Raw genomic sequence first — 13,366 nt, 5'->3', positions numbered from 1 at the left:
GCAGGCTGCAGATTTACAAAGACAAACGATTCTCCCTGAGATAAGGAAGAGTAGCTTGAGACCGTCTGAGAGAAGAAATGGCCCAAATGGTGCACCATTACAAAGGAGTGACTCTGCCAGTGGGCTCTCTGAGCTGGAGAAGCGCTGCAAGAACTAAGCAGTGGGTGAGAAATCTCTTATTAGGCAGGAAAGGAGCTTGCTATTAAGCGCAGACTCTGGATTGCATTTAGTGTTTTTCTCCTAACTGTAACCTTATGGTTCCACATTCTTTTACTTGAATCTTTATCTCAAGCTCTGTTCAATAAACTCCAATTTGGTTTGACTATGAACCCTGTCCAAGTGCCTTGTGCTGAGGAGACTGTGGAGTTGAGGTGAAACCAGTGAACTGGGCTGCACTGTCTCCAGAGAGGCAGTGGATCGGCATGCACTGTGGGTGTTCAGAAGCTAAGGGACTGGGCCCTTGAGTGTCACAAAGCGGAGTGTGTAAATTGCTAGCCAGCAGAAGTCACGGAGCTGTACCACAATGCCTGTGTTGGCAGCAGCTGGCGGCCGGTGAGTAAGCAGGTAGGAGTAATTCACCCCAGACAGTTCGGGTACCCCCAAAAAGGGTCACAGCAGGTTGGCGTAGGTCACTGATGTCAATGTTGCAGAGGGTTGGGCTGAGGTTTTACCCCCATTCTGGCTTGGAAGCCTTCCTGCATTTGCATGTTAGTTTTTATCTTGCATCTAATGGATTGGTATGCGGATTTAATGAGGTCACATTTTCCCAACTGTTCCATTTTGCAGCAAGTTTAAGGTTCAGTTCTAGGTGCCGGGCTGAGTCTAAAGTGGTTCTGTGATCTATGAAGCAGGCAAATCACCTGCCATTTGTTGTTTGTCGATTTGTTAACGAGGGTATGTCAATCTTCCAACTGGGAGGAAGCTTCCCAGCCTGGCTCCACAGACTTGTGACAGCAGGGATCATGATAGCGCTGTGGGCTGGAGCTCTCAAGCTCCCTTACTCTCCTTCCAGCCCATACTGGAACATCAAAGCATCATCTACACAGCTCTCTGTAGAGCCCTAGTGTGAGCCCCATTGGTAGAAGTCTGTGGACCTGGCTCTCCCAGATGCAGTGTGGACCCATCAGGAGTGTCTGCAGGGTGGGGCTGGGAAGCCGGTCACAAGATTTGAGAGACTTTAATTACACAGGAAGTTGGGAGAGTCTGTGACAGGGCAGAGTTAAGGTGACTTGGGGGCCCTAGCTCTGCATTTCCAGCCCTTACCATGCCTGGAGTGCTGTTAAACTTCCCCTGAACTGTGAATTTCCCGGGCTCGTGCTTCAGGGCTTGGGGATAATGACATCTCGACAATGTATTTTACCCTCAGGTTCTGACACGTCCTCTCAGGTGTAACCCAAGTAGCACAGCTCCTGTCTGGGGAATGGGAGGAAGCGACAGAACAGTCTGCAGCTGCTGCTCCCCAGCCAGTTCTGACTCATCTCTGCTTTGGAACCGTAGGGTAATTAGTCACCAGAGCCTATCGCAGGGAGGGGCTGGATTGGTGGGTCAGATTACACAGTTCAGTGTCATTTAACACTGCCTGGGCCAGGGATTCCTGGGGCTGAGCGGCTGAAGGCGCCCTTCAGCCTAGGCATCACGGGTCCGGGGAGCTGTAGTGATATTTTCAAGGCTAATTCTGTGTCCAGTTATATTTCCATGGCCTTGCATCAGGGGGCCAGGATGAAGCCCCTTGTAGGGGTCCCAAAAGTGTCTGTCCACATCCTACCAGTCTGGATTGGTGTCTCTGTTCCTGATCCCACACCCCAAAAGGTATAGACCTACAGATCCAGGCCAACCCCACACGTAGGGTGCCCAAATGTCCCAATTTTATAGGGACAGTCCCGATTTTTGGGGCTTTGTCTTATATAGGTGCCAGTTATCCCCCACCTCCTGTCCTGATATTTCACCCTTGATATCTGGTCATCCTACCTACATATGCTCTCGGACACTCCCCTACCTTTGTTCTCCTGGGGACAGCCCATGCTTGGCCCATCTAGCACCTGTTAGATTGCCTGTTAGTTGCTTTCCCCTTCCCCGTGGGGTCAGCGTTACGCTCTTCATTTACAGTGGGGAAACGCAGGCCTGGAGAAGGGGGACAGAACGGGGAACAGAACCCTAGTGCCTTGCCTGCGTCTCTGTTGCTCTAACCACTAGATTCTCATTCCCTTTGCTAAGGAGTGCTCGGCAGCCCCTTGGCTCAGCAGCAGCACTGGCTGGGGAGTGGTTTACAGCCAGGCTGGGAGTGCCCACACTTACCTTCTGAGTGGTGGGAGAGAGTGAGCAGACTGACGCAGGAGGCGCCGATGCCGGAGCCAAAGACAGTGATTCGCAGGGGGTCCCCCCCGAAGAAGGCAATATTTTCACTGATCCAGCGCAGCGCCTGGATTTGATCCAGCAGCCCATAGTTCCCCTTGGCTGCCTGGTCCCCGGTGCTCAGGAATCCTGCGGCCAAATGGAACCCACTTAGGACACAGCAAACAGCCGGTCTCCTGACCTCCCACAATCCCCTGCAGCCCCAGCCAGCTTGGGAGCCCCTCTCAAACCTCTGGCTGCGAGCACCTGTGGACAAGGCCGTGCAGCAAGCCTCTGGGATCTCCTTTGACTGTGAGCCTCAGGGCTGAGGCCAGGGACCCCCACTGTGAGCCCCTGGGGCTCCCATCCCCTTGCCAGCCCCTGGCATCTCCCCACTGAGAACCCCCAAGAACGGGCTCTGAATCTCTTGGGGCCTCCATCCCTGCTGTGAAATGGGGGTGCAGAGGAATGGGCCTGCATGGGCACTCGGCTGAGCCATCTGCTCACTGAGAGCCTTGGGCACCATCAACAGAGTGACTCAGGCCCTGAGCCCTGTCCAGCACAGGCCGCAAGGAGCTGTCCTGCTGGGCTGACAAACCCAGGAGTCCCCCAGCCACCTCCCCATCACCCAACAGGGCATCATCTCTCTCTGCCTGCAGACACTCTCCCATACACGAGTCCGGGTCCCTGTGGCTTTCACTGCTCCAGCAGGGGGCGGCGGCTCACTTCCCCAGAGTGGTGGGGCTCAGCCATCTGCAGGCTCCCTACAGCCCAGGGGAGCCGTCAGCTTCTGCACTCGGTGATTTCTTCAGGCCAAACCATTGGCTTGGGGCATTAGCTAAAGAAACAACCAGGCCCCATAGTCCCTGACTCCAGCACCAGCCCAGAGAGGCACCTGTGCTCAAGGGCTCCAAGCACAGAGCAGTATGACTGCTGCTCATGGCAGGGCTCACCGGTCCAGCCCCCAGCCTTCACCAGACCTGCAGCAGCTGGCAGAGCCGACATTCCTCCATTCTGCAGAGCACCCGGGCCGAGCATCCTGCCATCAGCCTTCGAATGCCTCCCAGAACCCAGGGCGCTCGACCAGCACTGCTTTGGGGGCGGCTGCGGGAGGGGAGTGGAAAGCCCTCAGAAAGCCCCTATTCACAGACAAGTTGGGCTGGGGCAGAGGGAGGGTTTGGGGCTCCAGGCATCAACAAGGGGGCTCCGGATGAACCTGGCCACAGGATAGGATTCCCAGCAAGGCAGTTTCTCTGCTCACCTCAGGAATGCTCCAGCCCAGGCTCTCGGAGCTGGGGCAGGACAGGGGGGAAGCTGTTGCGGAGCTGGGAAGAGGTGCCTGGTGCCTGATTTTGAGAAGCCCATGTGTCCCTAGCCCCAGCAGATGTCAGTGTGAGCTCTGGGAATCATGCCCCAGGAGTCTCAGGTCAGCACACTTCGCCTAAGTGACTCGGTCCCACATCTGCAACTGGCCTGCCAGAGCCAATCCTCCCTCCACAGGACAATCTGCCAAGGGAAAGGTGGAAGAATACACACACTGCAGGGACCAAGCCCACAGGCTGCCCTGGGGGAGAGGGGCTAGACATGGCCTTGTCCATCTGCAGCGGCCAGCTCTGCATGGCTCCAGCGCTGGCAGGCCCACTGGCCATTGCCAGGAGCAGAGCTGTGCCCTGCAAGCACTGACATAGCCTGGGTCTGGGCTCTTCTGTGGTGCACCGGAAGGGTAAGCCATCTGCCCTTCGAGAAAGTTCCCATCGATCTGTTTCCAGAGGCAGAATGGATGGGACATGTCCCAAGGGGCGGCTCATTAGTGCTGGCCAGGCAGCTGCTGCTCCCAGCCTCCAGGGAGGAGGAGCTGGATAAACACATGTATTAATTATTTAACCGCAGATCAATATTTGCTTTCAGCTGAGCCAGGCTGTGTAAATGAAACTAAACTCCTCAGCCCAGGGAGCCTCAGCACTCCCCTAGGGCCCAGCCGCAGGCATGTACAGAGCTGGCAGAGAGGTCAGGAATGGCAGCAGGAAGCACGAAGGGCCAGCTAGAGGCCCCAAGACCACTCCCACCTTTCTGAGGTGATGCTAGCAGGACTGAACAGTCTCGATGACATCCTCATCCTCCTGCCCCAACCCTTCTGGCCATAACCTGACCCCCTCCTTGGGCCCCTTCCCTGAGCCACGGGGAGACATGAGGGCAGGTCTAGAGAGGCCTGGGCTGAGGTTCTACCCTCACCTCTGTGAGCAGAACAGAATCTGCAGCTAGAGGAACTGCAGGGGAAGGGCAGAGCACAGCCTCCAGCAGGGATACCAAACTGGCCTCCTCATGGAGCTCCTGACCCCACAGGGCGCAGCAGGACCTCCTTTCAGCCCGTCAGCTCCTCTCTGAGCAGGCCACTTCCCTTCCTAGGCCAGCCTGAGCAGAGTCCCCCTGGAGCTCTGCCCTCCCGCAACGCCCCTGCCCCCCAGATCCTGCCCCCGGCCCTCGGGGCTCTGCCCTCTGCCCCCTTGCTCCCCGCCCTTGGGGCTCTGTCTCCCACACTCCTGCTCCCCCCACCTAACAAGAGATGAGTCCCTCAGGGCTCTGCCCCATACATCCTTGCCCCCATTTTGCCCCCCGCCTGGGAGCTGGCCCTGCTGCGCCCATACCTAGCACACCCACACGGTAGTTGAGGGTGATGACGATGACGTTGCCGTAGCTGGCCAGGATGCTGCCATCAATCATGTTCCCTGTGCCCTCCATGTAGGAGCCACCATGGATATAAACCATCACGGGCTTGGCCCCACTGTCGCGAATGTCTGAAAGAAGAGGAGGTTAAACACAGGACTCTGCCAGGAGGGGCGGACTGCAGGGGAGGGGAACAACACCAGCTGCCAGGACCTGCGGAGGGGTAGCGCTGCAGTCGTGCCCACGCCAGCTAGGGCCTGGGCATCTCACCCAGAACAAACGGAGCCCAGCCCACCACAGGTCATGCAGTCACCTGCCCTCTGGGATTCCCAGAGACCTTACAGGCCCAACCCCCGCGGTGCCAGATCCTGGCACCACTTCTCTCACCAGGCCCACGGGGCCAGCTGCCCCAGGTGGGTCAGGGCTCTGCAGGCCACAGGCCCACTGAATGGGATTCCTGGCCTGCCAGCCCAGGTGGTGCATTTCCCTGGAGATGGGATATTGCTGTACGTCACTCAGCACTGGGCCCATCCTGGGGCTCCTTCTCCAGCAGCCTGGCAGGGAGCGTCTTGCGTGCACAGGGGCTGCAGGATCCTGCAAACACCCCAGCTGCAGCAGGCTGGTGGCTAGCTGAGTCCTGGAAGCTGACATTGCTTTGGGAAGGAGGGGGGATGTACAGGACCTGGGGCAGGTGGAGAGAGATCACAGCTCGCAGTTCTGACCTTGCCATGAAAGGCAGGAACCCCTCTGTCTCTTGCCACGTCCCCCTAGCTCTACTCCCAGTGCCCAGACAGACCATGGTAATGAGGGGCAGATAGACTGACCAGAGGGGCACAGGGAATGGGGGAGATGGAGGAGCAGGGAATGAGGGGAATACAGGAGAGTGGGGACTGGACTAGGTCCTGTGGAATGGAATGCCAATGGAGGGGGTGCTGGACAGTGAGGTATCATGGGGGGAGGAGTGCTACATGATATGCGGATATGGGGGATGGGAGGCAACAGGTGCCCTCTCTTCTGTCTGTGAACATCTCAACGGAAGGTCCTGCTGCACCCCCAGCCCTCCCCCTGGCATGCCTGCCAGAGGAGCGGGCACTGGAGCCCCTCCATCTCCGGCTACAGACCACACATGCTCGGCCTCAGCATCTCTCTCGCTCCCCTCAGCAGGCGCTGGGGTCCAGCACAGGCAGGTCAGCCCTTTGCTGACTCCTGCCCTGTTTCCTGTCTCCCGAGGCAATGCCTGAAGGGGCCAGTGCCGGCCACGGGCAATACTTTTGCGCTGGCTGAGCAGAGGGTTACAGGTGCGCCTCTGCCGCCTGGCCTAGCCCTCTGACCACAGCATCCCCTGAGGCTGGGACCCACTTCTCTATAACTGCTCATTCGCCTAGCTCCCCTCGCTCTCCCTGCTGAGTGCCCGCAGCCGAGAGCCCCTGCAGACACACAGTGATCCCAGGCCAGGCAGGCTCAATTCTGAGCAAGACAAACCTCAGCAGGACAGGGGCCCACAGGGTAGCGAGACACGGGCAGCGGCACTGGTTGGTCATGGACCCCACTGGGCTACCATGCATGCATTGGGCCTGGGGCCTTGGTCTCTCTTTTGGATGGCTGCCCTGGTGAGAGAGATGACGTTTCATACCCCAGGCTGGCAGCACACAAACAGGGCAGCATCACCCCAGGCCAGACGGCTGATGGGGCTCAGACGGGTCTGCTAACCTCAGCTCTGAGTTCTCTGTGGAACCAAGCTGGCTGCTGCCCCACACACCAACAAGCGAGTCCTTCCCAGCACTCCTGACAGACGCAGGGACATCTGGCACTGCGCAGGCAAGGCCAGCCCACTCAGAGGCTGTAACCAAATTCCCTCATCTGGTCCTTCCTCACCCCCATCTTCCCAGGGAACCTGGGGAAGTCATGGCCCTTCTCCCTAGAAGGGGCCTACAGGTCAGTGTGCCTGTGAGAAGAGCATCTCCTGAGGCTACAAGCAGAGCCCACCTATTAGCCCTCTACACGTGGCCATAAGTGTCCCCTCTCTGCAGGCCCAGCGACTCCCAAATGCCTCAAACTCCCTGGTTGGCTGACGCTGAATCCCCTTTGAGCAGGCAGAGGCTGGGCAGGGCTTCCCCCAGAGGGAAGTTCTCAGGCTTTCAGCCTTGACTTGGGAATGCATTTGGTATCTAGCTTAATCTCTTGCCAAGGAATTTACCGTCCTCGCTGAACCCATCCCCACACACCGTGCTAGGCAGGGTGAGGACATCCACCCCATTGTACATCTGGAGGCTGGGGCCAGGAGCGGCCCAGGGTCATGCAGAGAGCCTGCGGCACAACCAGCCTTGAACCCAGGACTCCTGAGTCCCAAGGTGGCTCCTTAACCACTAGACAAAACAGCCCTCCTCTGATGCTGTGATTTGCTTTTGTTAGACACACAAACCTCTCAAGCCCTGGCCAAAGGCTGGGGAGACAGCAGCATACAGGACATGGCCACTGAGGCTCCCAGCCCGAGCTCCAGTTGTTGGAATGGCCTTTTGGTGGCTGCAGCTGGTGTCAGAACTCTGAGGGGAAAGCCCAGAACTACCACCAAAGCAGTGTGTCCACAGCCTGTCAGGTTCATTGGGGGTGGTTTAATTATGCCGAGGGACAAGCACTCTCCCAGTGGTATAGAGGGGCTACACAGGAGACCTTACAGCGGTGCAGCTGTAAGGTCCGTAGTATAGACGTAGCCTAAGGGGATTGTCTGTGACTCCATGGTAAGACTGTTATAGTGATCCAGGGGTTCACATTTGTTACTGGCTTGGTGAAATCTAATTATAGAACATACTGCCAGTTTGGGGCGTCTGTCCTGTTTTTGACAGTCTGCCCTGAGGTAGGCACTTTTGGCCATGAGGCACTTCAGACAGCTTGACAAGCATGACTTCCAGAAAAGCACCCTGTCTGGATCTGAAGACATCAAGAGATGGAGAATCCCCATTCCCCCTGGGAGTTTGTTTCAGTGGTTAATTACCCTCGCTGTTACAAATCTCCAGGGCCAGATTAACTCTCCTGTGGGTCTGGGGCTATTAGATTTTATGGGGCCCCTGTACACAAGTCTGCTTCCTGGGAGGGAGTTTGGTGCAGGAGGGGGCTGGGGCAGAGGACTGGGATGCAGGAGAGGGTGCGAGATGCAGGCTCCGGCTGAGAGGTGCTTACCACAGGCGGCTCCTGGCTGGCAGTGCAGCAGGGCTCAGGCAGGCTGCCTGCCCTAGCTCCATGCTGCTCCTGGTAGCGGCTGGCTCCTAGCACGTCTCTGCAGCCCCCGGGCGGAGGGGGACAGCATGTCTCTGTGTGCTGCCCGCGCCTGCAAGCACCGCCCCCAGCCAATGGGAGCTGTGAGGACAGTGCTGGGGGCGGGGGCAGTGTGCAGAGCCACCTCCCCCCTTGCCAGGGGCCACAGAAACATGCAAGCAGCCAGCCGCTTCTGGGAGCGGCATGGGGCCACAGCACGCAGGTAGCCTGCCTGAGCATCTCGCTGCGCTGCGGGACTTTTAGCGGCCCAGAGTTGGAGATCGCTGCCAGTGATTTATTTTTGCAAGGGCCCCCCTTGAACCCGGGCCCTGGGCTGCAGCCCCTAAAACCCTACCTTAATCCAGCCCTGCAAATCTCTGCCTAATTTCTAATTTGAATTTATCTAGCTTCAGCTTCCAGGCATTGGGAAGGATTAGATTCTTTGTCAGTAAATGTTGATAAGTGTCGATTTCACCATGCACACACAAACTAGTGAAAAGATATTTCCATTGATAATTAACAACATTTACTGATAGGCAAAGTAAGAAAAATGCTGCTTCAGAAATTATTAATTTGATTGAAAAGTATTTACTTAGCATAACTGACATGTGATGTTGACAAAATGTGTTTTAACAATTATAAAGCTTTAACTTTTGAAATCTCAATGTTTACTATCATTTAATTATTGTCTAACACCCCCATAATTTTCTATGACTCTGAACATTTAAAATGATAAAAATCTTTAAAAATACTTAAAACCCAGAATTTTGTGCACTCTGAAAATTTTAAAATCAATACAAATCTAACAAATGCTTAGAAATAAACATTGCTATTCTCCATTAGAAATGATCAAAAACTTTAATTAGGCTTGGCAGAATTCAATTTCACAAACCCTTTAGAACCCACTATTTCTCCCTGGGAAGAAATTTATATGCTGTAATCAAATCACCTCTCAGTCCTCCTTTTGATGGGCTAAAAAGATGGAGCTCTTAAGTTCTCTCACTGTCAGGCATTTTCTGCAGCCCTCAAATAATTTTTGTGCCTCTTTTCTACACCCTCTCCAATTCTGGAATACTGCAGGGTCAGAACAGCCCCTGGTGTGTAACTTAGAGCAACCCTGGGGCTGCTCTAAGTTACTGCAGCTTGCTCAGTTGCTGCCTGTCACTTGTGGCACAAGTAACTATGACCACAGCAGCATAGGCTACACCTCCCAGCGCAGCCCACTCCTTAGGCTGAAGCTCGCCAAATGCAGCGGGGGCACCAAGGGGATTCTCACTTGGCTTTTACAAGCAGCTTACAGTCCCTGGTCACTGTCAGAGCAGCAACCGGTTGGTGCTGAAGGCAGAACCCTCTCCTGCTGTGTCACCAGGTGGCAGCAAGCCCCGTGACTGCACCTGGGGTGGAGAATTCTTTGAGGCAACTACAGGGAGGAGTTGCTACACAGAGCATCTGGACATTGTCCTGTGAGTGGGCCGCACAAGGTGGAAAGGCTACATGTTCTGGACCCTTTCTCATTTAAATCCCTCAGACTGGGTCCCTCTTCAGACCTTTCGCATCTCAGCCCCAGTGGAGCTAATGCCTCTGGCAGCAGCATTCTCAGCACAGCGGTTTTTCAGTCCTGCACATGGGACTGCCATCACCAAGCCACTTATCCCCTGGTGCCTTAGTGTAGCTAAGCCAGTGCAGCATGGGAGACGCTGTGACACAAGGGGGAAGCTGCTTTCTGGCCCCCCCCACATTTACCTCCCCCCCAATCTAAGCACCCGTGTGTACATACATAGACACCCCCCGTTCCCAAATGCCACAGCTGCAGTGAGGAGGCTGAGGGCCATGCAGTGCCAGGGAATGTGCAATCCCCAACATTGCGTCCACCAAGGATGTTGCCAATGAGGTGAATTTATCACAGTGATGTGCACTGAAGACAAACACCAATTTAGGTCACAGTACAAGGGGTTCTGGGATGGGGCGGGGATCACAGGGGCAAAAGGCTGCAGATGGAAAGACAGGCTGGTTTTGCCAGGTTAAATTCCATCTGCCAGAAGGGTACCCAGAATGCCATAGGACTCTCACAATTCACCAGTTTCCACTGACATCAGTTTACAGCTGTGTCCTCTGCAAACTTCCCCACAAACTCTCCCCTCCTGCCAACATGATAGGCCAGTTGCCTTTTATACTGAGTACCTGCCAGCTTTGCAGCTTCCTTAGGCCTGATCTACATTCCAAGTTGCTCCAGATTAAAATCACACCTTCAGTTAAAGTGATACAAGACCATACCTGGATGCTGGGAATTCAGTTTAAACCTGGCTTGTATCAATAGGGAATCGAGTGAAGTTAAATGGATACAAGCCAGGTTTAAACTGAATTGAGAGCATCCAGACAGGGTGTTGGACCAGTGTGACTCAGTCAGCTTAAAAGCCCATCTTCAGTTATGCTGCTGCAACTGTGTAGGGCAAGGCGTTGGCCTCTGGGCACAGCAAGGTCCTTGCTGATCTGCAAATTTTGGGGCCTATTGTTTACTCCCACTTGCTCCACCCTCGTTTTTGTTTTCACTGCCAGCAATCTGGGCTCTTTGTGATTCAGGGGGAGACACCTTCTTGCACTAGCTCCTCCAGGCAGGAAAGGACACAACCCCCCTTTCTGCACCTTCCAGGGACTGAGGCGCCCTAGGGGGAACCCTACTCCATGGTTACTGGCAACTGCACATGGAACCAAGAGCATTACAGAGACTCGAAGGCAGCAGCGGCAGAGGCCATGCCTAAGCCATCCATGTACCAGGCTCTGCTGCCTCAGCTAGCCACATGCCCCCCTTCTGGAGGGCACTGCCCAGTGCAGGAGGTAGGACTGTCCATGTAGCAGCCTGCTGGGAGTCATACCTGCCCTCTAGGGTGTGGAACAACAGCTCCTGTCTCTGACAGGAGAGACGCAGAGTGGGGAAGGACTGCAAGGGTGCTCCCTATGTTATCCTCCTTATGTTGGCAACAAGAAGAAAGCCAAGGAAAGTGTGGGCCCCTTACTGAATGAGGGAGGCAACCTAGTGACAGAGGATGTGGAAAAAGCTAATGTACTCAATGCTTTTTTTGCCTCTGTTTTCACTAACAAGGTCAGCTCCCAGACTGCTGCGCTGGGCATCACAAAATGGGGAAGAGATGGCCAGCCCTCTGTAGAGATAGAGGTGGTTAGGGACTATTTAGAAAAGCTGGACGTGCACAAGTCCATGGGGCCGGACGAATTGCATCCGAGAGTGCTGAAGGAATTGGCGGCTGTGATTGCAGAGCCCTTGGCCATTATCTTTGAAAACTCGTGGCGAACGGGGGAAGTCCCGGATGACTGGAAAAAGGCTAATGTAGTGCCCATCTTTAAAAAAGGGAAGAAGGAGGATCCTGGGAACTACAGGCCAGTCAGCCTCACCTCAGTCCCTGGAAAAATCATGGAGCAGGTCCTCAAAGAATCAATCCTGAAGCACTTAGAGGAGAGGAAAGTGATCAGGAACAGTCAGCATGGATTCACCAAGGGAAGGTCATGCCTGACTAATCTAATCGCCTTTTATGATGAGATTACTGGTTCTGTGGATGAAGGGAAAGCAGTGGATGTATTGTTTCTTGACTTTAGCAAAGCTTTTGACACAGTCTCCCACAGCATTCTTGTCAGCAAGTTAAGGAAGTATGGGCTGGATGAATGCACTATAAGGTGGGTAGAAAGCTGGCTAGATTGTCGGGCTCAACGGGTAGTGATCAATGGCTCCATGTCTAGTTGGCAGCCGGTGTCAAGTGGAGTGCCCCAGGGGTCGGTCCTGGGGCCGGTTTTGTTCAATATCTTCATAAATGATCTGGAGGATGGTGTGGATTGCACTCTCAGCAAATTTGCGGATGATACTAAACTGGGAGGAGTGGTAGATACGCTGGAGGGGAGGGATAGGATACAGAAGGACCTAGACAAATTGGAGGATTGGGCCAAAAGAAATCTGATGAGGTTCAATAAGGATAAGTGCAGGGTCCTGCACTTAGGACGGAAGAACCCAATGCACCGCTACAGACTAGGGACCGAATGGCTAGGCAGCAGTTCTGCGGAAAAGGACCTAGGGGTGACAGTGGACGAGAAGCTGGATATGAGTCAGCAGTGTGCCCTTGTTGCCAAGAAGGCCAATGGCATTTTGGGATGTATAAGTAGGGGCATAGCGAGCAGATCGAGGGACGTGATCGTTCCCCTCTATTCGACACTGGTGAGGCCTCATCTGGAGTACTGTGTCCAGTTTTGGGCCCCACACTACAAGAAGGATGTGGATAAATTGGAAAGAGTCCAGCGAAGGGCAACAAAAATGATTAGGGGTCTAGAGCACATGACTTATGAGGAGAGGCTGAGGGAGCTGGGATTGTTTAGTCTGCAGAAGAGAAGAATGAGGGGGGATTTGATAGCTGCTTTCAACTACCTGAAAGGGGGTTCCAAAGAGGATGGCTCTAGACTGTTCTCAATGGTAGCAGATGACAGAACGAGGAGTAATGGTCTCAAGTTGCAATGGGGGAGGTTTAGATTGGATATTAGGAAAAACTTTTTCACTAAGAGGGTGGTGAAACACTGGAATGCGTTACCTAGGGAGGTGGTAGAATCTCCTTCCTTACAGGTTTTTAAGGTCAGGCTTGACAAAGCCCTGGCTGGGATGATTTAACTGGGACTTGGTCCTGCTTTGAGCAGGGGGTTGGACTAGATGACCTTCTGGGGTCCCTTCCAACCCTGATATTCTATGATTCTATGATTCCCCTAATGCAGACCTCCCCACTATAGCCAGACAGCTATATGGAATTGAGTATTTCCCAGCGCCCTGGGGCTTGAGCCCAACTTGAGGCACCAGGGTGCCGGGGGTTTGAAAATATTTAACGGAGCTCTGCTCCGGCTGATTTTAAGCCCTGAATCCACAAGACCAAGGGCAGCGTAGAGGCTCAGAGCTGAGAGGGCAAAGATGGAAAACCCCAGCACCACATTTCTTTCTCTAAATCTCACGATTTTTGGGGGGCTGGCTTGTGACTCCTGACCATATGGGGTTGGCCATCTCCTCCTGGTCTCACACACCAGACCTCCAGAGTGGCGTGTGGCTTGACCCTATGAATGAGTGAGTGTCCATCAG

The 13,366-nt window shown here is 54.6% G+C and overlaps 1 protein-coding gene across 6 annotated transcripts in view; it reads right to left on the bottom strand.

Moving 5' to 3' along the window:
* NLGN3 (neuroligin 3) overlaps positions 1 to 13,366 on the bottom strand; it is a 104,200-nt gene that overhangs the window by 19,713 nt on the left and 71,121 nt on the right. For 5 of the 6 annotated variants that reach the window (XM_037909200.2, XM_037909199.2, XM_037909198.2 and 2 more), the window contains 2 exons: positions 4,977 to 5,126; positions 2,296 to 2,481 (listed from right to left, as the gene is read on the bottom strand). The exons of the other annotated variant lie outside the window; for it this stretch is intronic. In XM_037909200.2, coding sequence (XP_037765128.1) covers positions 2,296 to 2,481; positions 4,977 to 5,126 — 336 coding nt within the window. The remainder of the gene's footprint in view (positions 1 to 2,295; positions 2,482 to 4,976; positions 5,127 to 13,366) is intronic. 6 annotated transcript variants of the gene reach the window in all.

Source organism: Chelonia mydas, chromosome 9 (assembly GCF_015237465.2).
Source record: "Chelonia mydas isolate rCheMyd1 chromosome 9, rCheMyd1.pri.v2, whole genome shotgun sequence".
Taxonomy (NCBI): domain Eukaryota; kingdom Metazoa; phylum Chordata; order Testudines; family Cheloniidae; genus Chelonia; species Chelonia mydas.
Note: the sequence above shows the minus strand (reverse complement) of the source record. Positions and strands in the feature narration are given on the sequence as shown.